At 42.6% G+C, this 17,319-nt stretch overlaps 1 protein-coding gene across 1 annotated transcript in view; it reads right to left on the minus strand.

Moving 5' to 3' along the window:
• Tpd52l1 (TPD52 like 1) overlaps positions 1–15,599 on the minus strand; it is a 103,329-nt gene extending 87,730 nt beyond the window's left edge. Inside the window, exon 1 of the mRNA XM_057761480.1 lies at positions 15,253–15,599. Coding sequence (XP_057617463.1) covers positions 15,253–15,271 — 19 coding nt within the window. The 5' untranslated portion in view covers positions 15,272–15,599. The remainder of the gene's footprint in view (positions 1–15,252) is intronic.
• Positions 15,600–17,319: the final 1,720 nt, after the last annotated feature.

The raw sequence follows: 17,319 nt of genomic DNA on the forward strand, positions 1-17,319 counted from the left end.
AGGAAGGAAAACTGAGCACAGATTAACAGAGAAACTGGACACTCTCTTCCTCTTGGAGTCTCTGTGGGAGTCACACTCACAGAGACACACAGGCAGCCAGACTGCCATGCACCATGGAGAAACTGACCCAGAGAGATGAACTATTACATGTAATAAGCCCTTTAGCAGATGAGCCCTCGCCTAACAAAAACAGCAAACTGCGAGTCTTTTTTTTTTTTTAATGAGAAGAGGTCAGAGGATGCAATCCAATTGTTCCATTTCCTTCACTACTTTGTTTAAATTATTTCCTGAACATTTATTTTTTGGCGTTCATGCACTTAGCGAATAGTGAGCAAAGACAGTGGTAAAAGCTTCTTGATTTTAGTGGAGCTTTTACTAGGAAACAGTAGACTTTCAAATGAAAATCATGGTCCCGTTTCTTCTACAAATACTGCCTGAATCCCTGTGAGATGGCTAACCTGTGCTCCAGGAGCAGGAAGTTGGACAGTAGCTACCAAACTAAACTATCTTGGTCCTGCAGAACTTACCTGTGTGGGGTGTGAGCAGAAAAAAAATGAACAGAATAAACTATAGAGCACATTAAATGGAAGGCAACTACAAAGAGCGGAGGAGGGAAATATTAAGTGTGTGTGCATAGAAAACATGTACCAGAACACAACACACTTACAGAACCCAAGGCTGGCTTCCAAGGGAAATTCACAGCCTGTCCTTTCTCTGCATGAACTTCTGTGCCACATTGTTGATTGCTGCTTCTGCTTACAGCAACACATACTCATTTTCGTCAGTTTCTGTAGGTCAGAAACTGAGGTACAACTTAGCTGGGTCCTCTGTTCAGGGTCTCACAAGGCGACAACTAAGTGCTAGGGGATGCATGATTACCTAGCAGCTCAACGGGAGGGGGAAATCTATCCAACGTTCATACAGGCAGTTTGCAGATTTTTTTTTCCCTGAACTAAAGGACTGAGGTGTTTGCTTTCTTGGTTAAATCCTAGAAAAGCTGTCAGTTTCTACAAGTTACCCCATAGTTCCTTGGCAGGTGAATCTCTACAGATAACTGCTTGCTTATCTGTGAAGCTGACAGGGTAACCATATCTCAGCACACCTGTCACGTTTGTATTGGTGGTTGGAAGGAAGCCATAGCCTTGCCTTTGCGCTACAGGATGGATGGGATGTGTGGGAATGGCCACTAGGACTCAGTGAGAATTTTTGTCTGCTAGAAGCACTGGCTGGAGCACTATCCATGTGCAATGTGGACTAGTCCCAGACTGTTCAATTTGCATCAGTGGCCCAGACCCAGAGTTTCTGACTTCGTTGGGCTAAGGTAGGACCATCAAGTTTGCATTTCTAACAAGTTTCCTGGTGAAGTCCATGATACTGATCAACACTTTGAGAACTAGTTCCTAAATTGCACATTCAATCTACTCCTAGCATCCCCAAATCAGCCAGCTCTTCATTTCCTCTCGAACCTATGAATGGGCCCTACAGCAGCAAGTTCTGCCTATAGGAAGCTCAAGTAAACATGGCAACACAGCAGAGCTGTTTAAGCAGGAAACTCTTGGGGACTCAGAGCATGATCTAGAAGAGAGAACAAAGGTCAATAGATGAAATTCTCACCTTAAATAAAGGCTTGCGCAGAAGTAGATTGTTGGAAAATATTAGCTAAAGGTGTGTGATATTTGTTTACACTGTGGAACATTTGTTTAATGATGCAAAGATGTATTGCATTCATTTACGTTGCACTTGTTTCACTCTGTGATGCTGTGTTACTTTTCTTATCTAAGCCACCTAACTGGTCCAATAAAGAGCTGAACAGCCAATAGCGAGGCAGGAGAAAGGAGAGGTGGGGCTGGCAGGCAGAGAGACTAAATAGGAGGAGAAACTTGGGAAGAAAAGATCAAGAAACCAGAAAAGGAGGAGAGGAAGACTCCAGGGGCCAGCCACTGAGCTACACAGCCAGTAACAGAGTAAGAAGTAAAGAAAGATATACAGAAATAGAGAAAGGTAAAATCCCAGAGGTAAAAGATATACAGGATATCTTAAGAAAAGTTGGCAAGAAACAAGCCAAGCTAAGGCCGGGCATTCATAAGAAAGAATAAGACTCCTTGTGATTTATTTGGGATCTGTGTAGTAGGCCCCCAAAGAGTTAAAAGAGTTAAAACAACAACAAAACATACACACAACTACAGCAGGTAAATGTGGAGATAGCAAAAAGGATTCAAGACTAGAGTCAGAAATTCTGAAAGGCCAGATCTTACCCTAATTCAAGTTGAAAAATGAGCAGTCTAGCTTCACAGAGGCTGACAAAGGCAACGCAGCATCTGGGCTGACTGCAGGGAAAGACAGCATCTGGGCTGACTGCAGGGAAAGACAGCTTCCTACACCCAGTAATAGCAGTCGTCAGAATAGCATCGCTGTACCAGTTCCCTGGCCCTGATGCCAAAGGCTGATGTAATCAACTGAAGAAGGCCAGGTCTGTCTGTTTCTACAGTGGTGTGTGTTGCAGAAGGGCAACACTAAAATACGAGACTTTGATTTATAGAGGAGCTGCAAATATGTTCCATGCCTGCCAATAGCAAGTAACCCTGCCCTTGAAGAATGCACCTTCTGCCACCTAAGAGCTGCACACGATGGGGCAACCTTGGAAACCTCATAAATGCTCAGAAGATGAGCTGTGCACAAGCTTGAGATACCAATGGAGAACTGCCTCCCAGTAACATGGCCCGGCTACCAGGTCTGCAGAGCAGGCTGAGAGCAGTATTTGGAGAAGGATCCAAGAAGGGGAGAAAATCATCAAGAAGGATATCTGAGGAAGAGTGCTGGGAGGGAAGAACTTGAAAGATTCGGGAGGGGAAGCAGAGGGATCAAAGAATAAAAGCATCAATCTGATGGCTTCTACTGAAACTTCAAGACCAAAGAGAAGCAGAGAAAAAGCAGAGAGACCAAGAGCTAAGAAGTCCTGGGAGGACAGGAGAGAGATATACTGGTCTGGCCCAGAGCAGGGGAATGGGGAGAGCTGTTCAAGTCTAAGTAGACTTTGAAAGCACAGTCAGTATTGCACACTAGAAATCTACATGTCGCATCTCATTGAATATGCAGACACAGCAAGAGGACATTTGAAATAGAGGGCAAGGTCCTAGATGGAAAAATAAGATCTCAAGTGCTTAAGATGTAGACTGAGTCCAAAACCATATTTAAGAGATGGCCAAGGGAATGAGTGTAAGCATAAAGGGAGCACAAGCCAAAGCCTGAGTCCTAGGGTATGCTAAAGAAGAGGTTTGTGGAGGAGGGAGGAGAGACAAGAGAGGGGAGGAGGGAGGAGAGGAAAGTCTAAGACACTGAAAATCAAAGGAATGAAGTAATAACAGTCAACTATAATTTGGCTGAGATGTCACAAGTGAGTTGATTGGGTGGAGAGAGAGAGAGAGAGAGAGAGAGAGAGAGAGAGAGAGAGAGAGAGAGAGAGAAAATAGAGGAGAGAAAGGAACGGAGTCCTAATTCTTTTTTTTAATCAAATAAAAACCAAATGTATAACTTACAAGACAGCATTATGGAATGCTTAATTTCCTTAACCTTGTGAGCCAGACAAGAGGAACAGACAAATTCTGAGACCTGAGCTAAAACAGAGCTCTATAAAAGTGGACACAGTACACGATCTGAGAAGATAAGAGCTGTCTGGTCCTGGACTTCAGAGGTTCATCTGAGGGAAGAGAGCAATACACCTCTATGCTAGTCCAGAGTCAACAGAACAGAGGCACTGAGCTCCAAGTCTACCTGAGGTAGGACATCTATGACACAGTTATTTATTTTCATGTTACCAATTCCTTCATTGCTGCAATCAAGTAGATTTAATGGTGAGTACATAAAACATGGGATTAAGCCACATATGAATGGGTTTTACTGTTTCTCTTATTAGAAAAGGTCATCAAAATCTCTATTTACATCTAAAATCTATTTACACATAACTGTGAGATTTTGGACAGCAAGATATAAAACGAAAGTCTTTGAGAAAATTAATATTTTCCCCAGATATTTTAAGGAAGGAAGTCAACAACTTTATTAACAAGTGAATTCAAAACGCCATTACTCTAATTCACCTCAACCCTTGAATCCCTTCCAGTTGTTTGAAACAAGCTGTACAGTAACACGCATATCTTAGAACCTCCTGGACTCCTTCAGCAGTTAAACAGGAATAACACAGGACAAGAACTAATTTTTCCTCCAAGCCTGCCCTGTGAGGTAAGGGAAATTATCTTTCCCTGATGTCATTATGTAGAAATGAATCTATTTTGGAAGCTGAAATGTTTAGAAATATACACAGTGCTTTCTTTCTCTCTCGTTCATCATTGCTGCTCTCAGTTCATTCATGTGTAGAGGAGACATTAATGGAAAAAACACAGATACCCAACATTTAGACTCTAAGAGAGATATCTGCAAAAGTCTCTCTCACTCCCCTCTTCCCAAATTTTCGTTTTCTTTCAAATGAATCAATTCCACTTTCAAGATCGATCTGACAAGATGCTCTTGCAAAGAGCCGACAAAAGACAATTCTAACTGGAAGAATAAAATCCCATTTTGCAATTCTTCCAGGAGTTGAAGAGGAGCCCACATTTTAAATCAATGTCAAATAAAAGGAAATTTTCTATACGATATAAATAACCACAGAAACTTTGGAAATAAGGTCTAACAGACTCACATATTTTCAGTATGGTGTACTTTCCGATTACAGTAAAATACCAGTTTTGTCCTTTGCAAAAAGAAGGAATTTGTTGATGACTAAGGGTATTGTGGATTTGTGGGTTTATTCTGGGGACTTCACATCTTATATATCAAAGCACAACATTTATACACAAAACACACTGAGAGAAAACTCTTTATAATGTATCATTACTTAAGGACAGAAAGCTTCCTTTTAGCCTAAGTTTTATTCGAATACATCCAAATGTTTTGCTGCCTTCCCCAGTATATCAATAATAATTCTTAATTGAATGCCTGTATTTTAAGTAAATTATATTTTACTCTTGTAGACATTTGATGGAATGCAGCATGACATGTTTGAAAATTTACATTTTACAATCATCTTCCATGTGTTCTTAATTGCATCATAACTCAATAAGCTTAACAAGTGGCTTCCAAGAATTCTGGGAAAATTCCAGAGCAGCAGCAATAGCGACCACCTGCATACATTGAGAGCCAGCCAAGGGACTGAAGCAGACACCTCTTTCTTCACTTGGTGCATTAGACCAGTGGTTCTCAATCTTTCTAATGCTGTGACCCTTTAATATAGTTCCTCATGTTGTGGGAGGAACTATAAAACCATATAAAACCACAACCATAAAATTATTTTCATTTCTACTTCATAACAGTCTATTTGTTGCTGTTATGAATCATAATATAAATATCTGATATGCAAGATGATGTTAGGCGACCCCTATAAAAGTGTCATTCAGTCCTTGAAGGGTGGAGACCCACAGGTTGGGAACCACTGTTTTAGACCATGATCACAAACATTGCTGAAGTGGCAAATCACTTCTTTCTTTCTGTTTCCCACAGTTTCATTATGTACTCTCTTAAAGTGGATATTTTGCTAATATGCATTGGAGAGAATTAAGTGAATGAAACATTTTTTCATCTAAACTGTTATGTATTAAAATATTCACAGGGCAAAACAAAATCTTGAAGGGGGATACGTTTTACAATTTGTCCTTTTTAGTTAGTGTCTGGAGAATACAGATTCCATTTGCCAGAAATAACACAAAGATCCTATAACTTTCAGTTTCTTTTAAAAGTACTGAGTGAGGATGTGGGGATGGCTCAGTAGGTAAAGTACCTGCTATTCAAGTATAGAGACCCGGATTTAGGTCCTGAGCATCTAGGTGAAATGTTAGCCATCTGTAACCCCAGTGACAGCAGGTAGCTATCCCGGGGGCTTGGTGGACAGCCAATCTAGCCTAAATGGTGAGCACCAGATTAGAGAGCGTTTGGCTTTGAAAACACAGTGAAGAGGGATAGGGAAAGACTTCTGAGCCCCACACACACACACAAATATCCATACACTCATTCATACACACACACAGAGAAGCATAAAATCCACAAACACCATTATTAATAGATATGAGCAAACAAGTGGAACATTTAAACTACTTAAACTGACTATTCCTAGATCCAGTGATAAAATTCTGTGCTATTTCTGTGAAGCACATGTTGGGTGATCTAACAAAATTCTTCCTCCTGTGAACAAACCTAGCTAACTGGTCCTAACCACAATCAGAACATAATAATATAGACACTGTAGTCAGCCCAGATCCTCCTAAGCACATAAGCCCAGCCCCGACCTGGGAAGAAAATTCTCAAAGGTCTCAGAGATCCCAAATCACCTTCAGATTCCATGACCTAGACTCTACCCATGTACAGAATGAATAGTGCAGCTAACTTCTGCTCTTCGAAAGCTCTGAGTGCACAGGATATAAAGTGAGTTCATTATTTGCAATTTGGTGCATTGATTGCTATGCATGCCAACTTGAGGGGTTGATACAGAAAGCAAGTAAAACCTCAGGTATGCAGTCAAATATTTTGAGAATCTTATACATGATAACTGTATCTAAATCATTTCCACCCTTTCTTCTTCCACATCTTCCCTTTATAGTCTCTCAAATTGTTGGCCTTCTCTTCAATTATTATTATTCAATTATACATAGATGTATATATTCTACTGAGTCCATTTAGTGTTGCTTATATGTGTTTAGGTCTGGCCACACAAGTTGGATACCTTACTTAGGAGCTCATCTCCAGAGAAAACTTGTTCTCACTTTCTCAGGAGTCATTGATTTCCTATAGCTCTTCACCTAGGAAGAGGACCCTGTGAAATTCCCCATTCACATTGGCATATGCCAACATCTCTAAGTTTCCTGGGGTGAGAAAAGTTGAGTAACCATCCTGTAATTCTGCATCCTTACCTAGACCATGAAAACAGTATTACCTTCCTTGTAAGTCTGATGTGGTTTTCAGTGTGCACAATGTTGAACTAGGCATAACAAGTCAAAGTATTGTTACCATTTTCAGTGTGAATTAGTTCTAATTAGCTTTCTAAAAGTCCTGCTGGGGTGAAAATAAGCCGTCTTTCAGCTCTATGAAGTATTACTCGTGGTGATAAATTTTTGACTCTGCTAACCTCTCATTGCTCTACCATTTGGGGTGCAGTTGAATCCTCACTGAGAGACAGTTCAGTACCCCGAGAGAAGTACATATTCCTAATTCAGAAGAACTGGAATTGGAGTTTGTCTTTCTCACTTCAGTTTTCCTCTCTGAAAAGGACCTATAAGTAAAGACACCTACCTTGTGGTGTCCCTACACACATTTCAACAAAGCAGTGCATGTGCAGGTCTTGTCATGGGCTGAGAAAGGCAACCACAAACATTCACGAAGAGCTTACCATACACAGGGCACCATTTCAAGTACTTTGTCTAAATTAACTCACTGACATTTCATTATGACCCTAGAACATTAGAGCTATTAACTCCTGTTCACATGACGAAAAAGTCGAGGCCCTGGGAAACCAGCACCTAACCAGAATCAGTTGAATTTTAAAGTAAGGATTACAAAATTAAAATTGAGACAGGTTTCCTTGATTCTAGGACCTTAACTATCGATTTCCCAATGTCTACTGGAACCAAGTGCTTATAAAATATGCGTTATTGTTATAACAATCAATACATATTTGCTGAAATATTTATTTGACTAAATCAATATTTTCTGAAGTGTTTATTAGTTGTCATATACTGTTAAGTAGGAAGTCTGCCATAATAGATAATCTGTTTCTAAGTTTTTTAAAGAAAGTTTACAGAATCTGCCTATTCAGAATATTAAGGAACCTAAGTATATGTATGTTAGGGAGAGCAATTCAAGATGGGCTCCCACCGGCTACAACATCTATATTATTATCTTCTGATTTGAGATCTGTTTGAATTTCAGCAAGAATTTATAATATATATATATATATATATATATGAATGAATGATAGCTTAGCAGGTGAAGGTCCTTGCCACCAAGCCTGATGTACTGGCTAGCTTTGTGTGTCAACTTGACACAAGCTAGAGTCATCAGAGAAAGGAGCCTCAGTTGAGGTTGAGGAAATGCCTATATGAGATCCATGTGTAAAAAATTACTCATTTAGTGATCAATGGGGGAGGGCCCAGCCTATTGACGGTAGTGCCATCCCTGGGCTACTGGTCCTGGTTTCTATAAGAAAGTGGGTTGAGCAAGCCATGGGAATCAAGTCAGTAAGCAGTACCTCCCCATGGCCTCTGTATCTTGCCTCTGAAATCCATCCCTGTCTGAGTTCCTGTCCTGACTTCCTTCAGTGATGAACAAGACTACTGAAGTGTAAGCCAAATAAACCCTTTCCTCCCCAACTTGCTTTTGAGTCATGGTGTTTCATTAAAGCAATAGAAATCCTAATTAAGACACTTGATGAATTGAGTTTAATCCCCAGAATACACAGGGCAGGAGGACCAGTTCCCTCAGATTGTCTCCTGACCTCCACAGGAGTACTGTGGCATATTTGCACCCCCCACTAGAAAAACAAATAGATACATGCATTAATTCTTACAAAAATTTTAGCAGTTAAATTTCATTGTTCTAAACTTATGATTATATTGACTGAAATGAAACAAAAATTTTGAATAAAATGTAAATTTTCTCTTAATGTAATTTAATCATATAGGAATCTGTTGCTATTTGCCATGAAAAGAAGAATACTTGTTACTTTGTAACAAAATTACTTACCCATAGCAAAATGACTTAACTTTGTTTACTAAGCAAGTCCTCACTCTTGTGGAGGCACTAGCTAGATGGCTAGTCAATAAAAAAAGGTGATTGCCACCAAGTCTGATGACTTGAGTTCAGTCCCTGGGAACCCCATGGTAGAAGGAGTGAACCAACTCAAAAACTGACCTCTGAACACCCCACGTATGTATGGCACATGTGTTCACACACACATAAAATAAATAAATGTTATTTTAAAAGATTTTCCTTTTCATGGAGTAAAAACTACGCAATTGAGTACATCTCACAGGTTACCACTTCTGGCCTCATTTTCTGTTCATACCTTTATTTCCTGTCATTCATTTCTAATTTATATTGACTTGTATTTTACTTATATATTCACATAAACTGTGTAGTAAGGTCTTTTCTGGAACAAGAGTCTTGAGCAAAGTGTAATATAAGTCAATATGACGCTGTCATGTTAATAGGATTTGCAAACAGGTGGAATAATCCAGTGTTTCCTAACTTCATGTCATTTATGGGCTTTTAGGAATTATCCCAAGTTAAATGTCTGATTAGAAAAAGGAGTTATTGCAGTAGGCTAAATAATGGCTCCCAGGTCCTGAACTCTGGAACCTTCGAATATTAATTCATATGAAAAAGTTATCATTTTAGATATGGTTATCTTGAGGCTCTTGAGTTGTGCAATTTAGCCGGATTTAGCCAGGTGAGCCCTTAACCCAACCACACGTTTTTATCAGAGGCAGGCAGAGACCCCCCATTGCGTCAGAAGCAGAGACGCAATAAAACATTAAGGTACAGTTGAAAGGGATCAAGAACTTTCGATTTAAATGGCTACCACATGTTTCAGGAGCATACTATAATCCTATCCGAATTCCCTTACTCCAGGTGTTTCTCAGTTTAACTATGGAGCTATGCCCCAATACAAACATCATAAATTGAAAATGCCATATGATGAGAAGAATTTGAAGCCATTTCAACTAATAAACATCATAGCTCAGCAAAAATTACTCCCTGCAGAGTGTCAGCTGTTTCCTATGTCAAATTTGACTAGAAATTATATATGACTGTCTAGTTATCACAATATTGTGGGACAGTTAGCATTTTCTGCTGTCAAAAAATACTTTGAGGAAACACCTTGTGGCTTGAAAAACATTATTTAGGATCATGGATTCAGGAACTTTCATCCATGGTCAGCTTGCTCTATTGCTGTTGAACCATGATGGGGCAGATTGTCATGGCAGTTAGAACACAGGTGAACACAGCAGCTTGCCTCACTACAAGTAGGAAGCATAGAAGGGTTCCAGTCACTGGAAGAGTCTCGGGCGTCGAGGGCTGTGGACGTACACAGCAGGTGAAAACTAGTGTTCTGATGTTGACCCACCAGAGGACTGGTTCTCAGATGGAGGAGAATCCTGTCCAGGCAGGGCCTAAGGGACCACCAACTCTGGAAACTGTTGCTCCCGTGCATAATTTCACTTTTGCGAAAGCAGTTTTGGTGTCTCCCCAATACCTGCATTGTAGTGTGTAATTTCATATGATATGTATGTGTAGTCTCATGATTGCATCTCATTTGTACGGGCACATCTATCTATGGATAGTCAGGAAGACGACTTCTCATTAATCTGAATAATTTTGCTGTACAGAAAATATTCTAGCCAGGCGGTGGTGGCGCATGCCTTTAATCCCAGCACTTGGGAGGCAGAGGCAGGCGGATCTCTGGGAGTTCGAGGCCAGCCTGGTCTACAAGAGCTAGTTCCAGGACGGGCACCAAAGCTACAGAGAAACCCTGTCTCGAAAAACCAAAAAAAAAAAAAAAAGAAAAGAAAAGAAAAGAAAGAAAATATTCTATGACATGCTTCATAACTAGATCTATTGTCCCACAAGGACTGGAAGACACTTAAAAGCCCGTTTTGTTCCTTTTACTCAGACTAACACAATTGCTCCGTTTTACTTCAGAGCAAGTTCAAACTAGACTGAATGTTTCTGTAAATGGATCATAAGTTAAAAACTTTACAGATGTGCACAAGATCAGAGTTGCAGATGTCTAGCCAAGGTTACTAACACAAAGCAACCTAAAAAAAATCAGACCAGTTCTTCACTTGCCAAGTCTGGCTGATAAGACCCGACTCTCTGTGCAGATCCTCTCACCCGGGCACTGTGCACCCAGCCTCTGGTAAGTCTTCCACCTGGAACCTTGAAATGTTGTGTTGCCACGGTAAACGGCTCAGCTCACGATTTACCCAAGGAATGTGCTGTGACCAATGAGATGTAATTCTTGTAACATTTTTCTTATTGCCTAAGCTCCTGTAAAAAAATGCATTTAAGCCAGGTGAACAAGGAAGCAAGAGAATTGAAACAAAGGAGAACTAGAAGCTGTGGAGGCAGAACAAGAGCTACAGAATGATAAAGAACGTGACCCTCAGATCGTGTATGTGAATCTTTACCCTCAGATGGGAGATAAGCTCAGTTTCGCTTCATTGAGGACTTCTTCCTCGAACCCTAGAGGTGGCCTTGAGAGTTAGACTGTCAGGCTACCATTACTAAGGGACCCACTTCCTTGTCTGGGTCCCACCTCCCTAGTCCTGCCATCAAAGTATGAACCCATCAACAGATTAACACACTGATTAAGCTACAGTCTTCAAGATCGAACCACCTCTCAGTGACTGCAAACACCACAGAGAAACCAAGCCTTCAACACATGAGACTGGAGGGAGACAATTCATACCAAACCCATAATAAATTCTGTACTCAATCAGGCTGAGATCCAAATTCAGACTTTGATACGGTACTGAACGCCATGGGACCATGCCATGTCAGACACTGTATAGCAACTCTGTGAAGGTGACCTTCTCCAGGGTTAGTGAAAAGCAGCAAACAAGGCTGTGCTCTTGAGGGTTTCCCACTGCCCTCTGCCCACCAGCCCCTTCTCAGAAAGTCGCCCACTCATGATCCCTCTGCTCCCCACCTACCAGCTCCTCAGTGTGCCTTCTTGTTTTTCAGGAAGCAATTTGCTCTTTCACAAAGCCAATGAACATGTTTGGAGAATTTCACTCAAAAGGAGACTTTCAAAAACCTGCTTATGCATTTCCGAGCTGCATGGACCACACAGATCTATAGCACTGTGTGCAGCAAGGGCTCCAGTCACTGGATGTGGTCTGATCTCATACACCTTTGCTTTCCTTTAGATTTAGAAAAAGAAAGAGAAAGCAGGAAGAAAGATAAACTCTCTCCAGTCCAGAAAATTCTAAAATAAACCACGGGTAGAAGCCTGCACCTTGGAAACCACAGGTCTATTTTAGAATCAAAGAACAAACACCCATTGAGTGTTCAATTCAGTTCCATCCAGCCAGGAGGGCAGAGGGGAGAGGGTCACAGGGCAGCTAAAGTTAAGACTTGGGTTCTACCTTTCCTTTAGAAGTCCAGGGTCTGACTTTGGAATGGGCACTCACAACACCAACTTCGCTGCTCCTTGCCTGTTAATCCATAAACAAGGAATCTAGCTTCTGTCCCATCTCCTCTGCAAAATGGGAACAACAAATGTACCTACCTCCTAAGGGGCTATGCCCACAGTGTGTATAAAGCGTGGGCACTAGAGACAGAGACAAAAGAAACAGCCTAAGCTATTTTGACTATGACCACCAGACCTAAAGCCCATGCTTTCATTGCACTACACCGTCCACTTTCCCATGATTAGAATGTGGTGATTTTACATTTTGGTTTGTGAGGCAAGCACCAGATGAATAACAATCTCACACTCTATTGCAAGTTCCATGGGGTAGGACTCAATCCTGGCTTTGTTCTTCCCAATACTGTATTTGGAAGAAGAAGGCATTGGAATGATTGCTCATAGATAAAGCAAGCTAGTAACATTGGTAGTTCTTGGTCTATAGTTTCAGATGTCTTCAGAATTGGGACGGTGCATTTTAATTAACATAATTCTTTCCCTACCTTATTGAATAATAGAATCGCTTAGATAGCTTTCAAGCACACTCATGCTTAGGCCCCAGGGATTCCAAAATGACTGATATGGGATCTTGAATGTAATCAAGTACAGATAAATAATACTTGATAAAACTACCTGAAGATATATGGACTTTTTTGCCATTGTAATTAATATATAGGCTAACTATATATATATAAGTTAATTATGTATGTATATATATAGTTATTTTCATGACATTTGGTTGGATCAGTTTTATAAATGATCTGGAGATAAATGAAAGAATACAGGAGATGTATAAGAGTTCTTATGCAGACATACAACAGATTTGAACCTCCTCGGGTTTTGATATGTTTTTAAGCATGTGTGTGTGTGCATGTGTGTGTGTGTGCGCGAGCGCACGCGTGTGTGTGTGTGTATGCATGCATGTATGTGTGTGTGTTCGCACAGAGAACAGAACAGGGCATCTGATTCCCCTGGAGCTGGAGTTACAAGCAGTTGTTAGCCACTCATATATATGTAGATGGAGGACCAAATAAGTTTGGTCCCAAGCTGTAGGGATATAGCCCCACCCATTGGAGGCGTGTTCGCCTTGGGCTAATGTTTACTGATAAATCTGCCGGGTGTGATCCCAGCAGCCCTTTTGCTCTGCTTTTCCTGTTCTCCGCGGGAACCTGTGGTCCTGTAAGTCTATTTCCTTATTAAAGCTGTATATATTTTTATAATCTTTCTGCATTCATTTACACCGCCACACTAAGCATCCTCTGCAGGAACAGTACAGCCTTTAACCACTCTGTCATCTCTCTGTGGGGTCTTTAGGAGGGCTCTGGAGCCAATTTTCCACAAATACTTAGAGATGAATGCATTCTAATCTGAAAGTCAGGTTGGAAAGCTCCAGGACTGTCCATGTCTGCTTCAGCTCAGACACAAAGGCATCCACTGGGACACCTGCTTTTGAATTTGACCTTCATCCAAGACTCTCCACTTGCCAGGAGTCAGTAGGAACCTTCTCTAAGGCCCATCTGCAAGCTTTTTTACATGCAAGTCTCCTCAAAGAACACTGTTGTCAGTTTACTCTCAACACCAGATCATCTTCAGTATCTGGGCAGTTCCGCATCCTCCACAGACCCCTCCCACTCTGCCTCACGACTGAGCACGTGGCCTGCCTCAAGGAAGAACCTTTTTAGTCTAGCAGTGGTTTGGCAGACTCCCTCTTAATTCTTTCTGATGCTTCCTGAGTAATTCTGCATCCACTGACCTCGCATGCCCCACTGGCTGCACATGCGCACTTGATCATGCTCTGGAGGGTTTAGCCCAAACTTTCCCATTACAAGACTCTTACAGGTGACCTTACAGTTTCCCTCCAGGATCCGGGATAGGCTTCCTTAAGTAATTAAACAATTTCTTCCATCTTTAGTTGCACTCTCCTTTCTTATTAAGATAATAGCGGGGCGGGGTACTGGAAGCTGCAGCTTCCTGGCAGAACCTTGGCTGATGGAACCAAGGAGGAGTATGGTTAGTGCTGTTCCTACAGCGGTCCTGGCAGCGACTGGGTCAATGACTCCAGACCTAGCACTACCAAACGGCGTTTTCCCCTAGAACCCAAGTGTATGAGACACCACCTTACTTTTTTCTTCTTCTAAGATTTGATGTATTTGAAAGGCACCACAGAATTCCTTAGTGTTAAGAACGGTGGTCCTGGTGGTATAAACGCAAGACATTACTTCTGAGCGTTGCTTCCAAAGTGTACTCCTGGGTACACTCTTCCTCACTTCACATTTGCCCACCTCTGATCCTTTACTCATATTCTTGAAGGACACCGGAGCACAGACAGCGCGCGGAGGGGGGGGGGGGGGCGACAGCCCTTAATTAAGACTGGCGCCCAGTGCGGCTAGCAGGTAGAGACATATCCCTGATGGGGGGGGGGGGGGGGGGGACGTGGTTATCAATCTAGAGGTGGGGGTGGGACGGGAGGGGTTGTAAAGCTCTCTTGCCTTTGAAGGCCAATCCTCCTGCCTCAGCCCTCGCATAGTAGGGACACAGAGCCACCACCTTGCCGCGCGTCCAGGTCACACATATCCCGCGCCTCCCTCCCCCCGCTATCCCCCGCCCCGCTCGCACTTGTGAACCGAAGGACACGAGCCCAGGGCGAGAGTCCCGAGGATCCCGCTCCCCGGGGAAGACGAGCACAACGGTCCGGGCTGGCACAACAGGTCCTTTGGGCACCCTCTACGGTAAGGAAGTGGGGGCGACTGACTGTGAGAAGGAAAGGGGTAGTGCGGACAGGGACACAATCCCCGCAGGAGGGCTACTCCGTTTCCGGGTCCCTGACCTCTTCCCTGGTCCCCAACCCCACAGCAAATACCGAATTCGGCTAGAGATGCAAGCATGATCCCGAAGGCGCGCGTAGGCGCGGAGTTCCGTACACATAGGATGTCCCCATAGGACCAGGAGTAAAGTTAGTGCAGGCAAAGCGTCTCTCTGTGCAGCTCAGTACCAGACCTCGGGGCGACGGGGCGACCACCCACCTTGTGCCTGCGCCTCCATGGTGGCCGACGTGGAGCTGAGAGCTACGGGGTACACCCGGACGCCTCGTAGACCAGAAGGCAGCGGTGCCGGAGCTTGGAAGACAGCTAGCCCTGCCGCCGCTCTTGGGCCCTCTCCAGGAGCGCGTGTGCGAGCTCTGCGTGGAGGGGGTGGGGGACTGCGGGTAGCCACCACTGGCCTCTGCTGGATACCTCCGCCCCTTCCAGTCCACCTGGTCCACAGAGCGCTGCCACGAACGACAGGTCGGGCGCCACCTGCCGGCCGCTCGGCGCACCGAGAGGGAGGCTTCCCCTCCACCTCCACAAATGCCCTAACAACCAACAAGGCCCAGAGGCCAGCAATACAGGAGACAAATGCTTTGGCCAGAGGAAGGTAAGGAGTGTAGGGGTACCAGTGACCCTGGTGGAGAAAGTAGTGTTAGGTTGCCGGGAGCCCTAGTACCATATTTTTGTCAACTGACCATTACATAACTTTTTTTTATGTGCCTATTTAAAGAAACCTTGATGTTACTGCTTCAATTAACATTGAGCACACGCCACTATACCTCGGACCAAAAGACAGTTTATTAAGGTTATGTAATATGTAGACTTCCGCTGTAAAGTCCAGAACACGCTATTGCACTTAGGGTCACCCGACAACAAGCTAGTGCTGGGCATGGATCCAGCCTCACGCAAAAGTAAGAAAGAAAAGCAACCAGACGAGAGCTGAAATCACAATGTTGAGCAGTCTTATCCGGCTTCCTGATACGGGGGACTGCAATACTCTGAGACTTTTGTTTATGCTTCCAAATGACAAAGGAAGTGCCAGGGTAGCCGGGCGGTGGTAGTTCACTTCTTTAATTCCAGCACTCAGGAGGCAGAGACAGGCGGATCTCTGTGAGTTCGAGGCCAGCCTGGTTTTCCGAGGGAGTTCCAGAACAACAGGCACCAAATCTACAGAGAAACCCTGTCTCGGAAAAAAAAAAAAATACTGGGATAATGGAGTTCGGTGTTATAAGCAAATCTGAGTGAGAAGGAACGTAGAACCACAGACCTAAAATACACTGACAGGACATATTCCTTGTTATCCAGAAGCTTATAGGTTGTGCTGCTAGGCTGGTGAGGAAGTCTTTTTCAGAGAAGACTAAAACTTCAGTCCTGTGCCGGGCCTTGTCTGAGAACCTGATTGGAAAGCCAACAGAGAGTATGGCTTACAGCTCCCACCTCCCTTCCATCAGCCGACCTTCCAGGAATCCTTCCCTTTCCTCAGCATCTAACAAACATCTGTGAAACACAATCAAGCATTTTCTTAGGTGTGGTCTTGAATAGTTGGCACTTTGGTATCAGAGTGTTATTCTCTTTCTTTAATAAATTGATGAGGAAATCTGGCGAGATTGAAGGTGATTATTTTATTACATCTCCCATGATTCCTGTCAAAGGGCCTCACGCAATTTACGGTTTAGGACAGAGAGGGAATAAGCAATCAGTAATCCATATTTTATCCATACCCAAGTTATTCTCAAAGTTCCAGCCTAATAAATATAAATGAAAACATGTACTTTTCCTTGGGAGGGAAAAAGAAAATATAACGAGGGGAGCAGAGAAAAATATACAGCTCAGTAAAATCAATTTTAAAAAAGAAAAAAATGGCAAAAAAAGGAAAAGAAACAGGAGAACATCTTAGTGTGTGGAAAGAGCGCTTCTGTGCACTAAGCTAGTGTCCAAAACGTAAGATTGTGTCTACAATCCTTGCTGTTTACTATGAATACAAAATTTGAGTAAAATTTTAAAAAAGCATACCAACGGCATCTTTGCTTGTACACAAACATATCAGTGTTTGTTTTGTTTTGTTTTCTCAGTTTTGTGTTGAAGATCTCAGAGGTATGTAATCATTTTCTTGGCATTTATCCTAAGGACTGTTAGTGAAAATGACCAGACAGATATAAAGTGGCAACTGGGTGGCTAAATCACTTATTATTCAGTTGTCCTGGTCTTCTTAATCCTAGAAATTAAACATCGGGTTATATATAGTTGATTCCCAGCTGTTAAAGTGAGCTAAAAGTAGTTCCT

Source organism: Chionomys nivalis, chromosome 2, assembly GCF_950005125.1.
Source record: "Chionomys nivalis chromosome 2, mChiNiv1.1, whole genome shotgun sequence".
NCBI lineage: Eukaryota > Metazoa > Chordata > Mammalia > Rodentia > Cricetidae > Chionomys > Chionomys nivalis.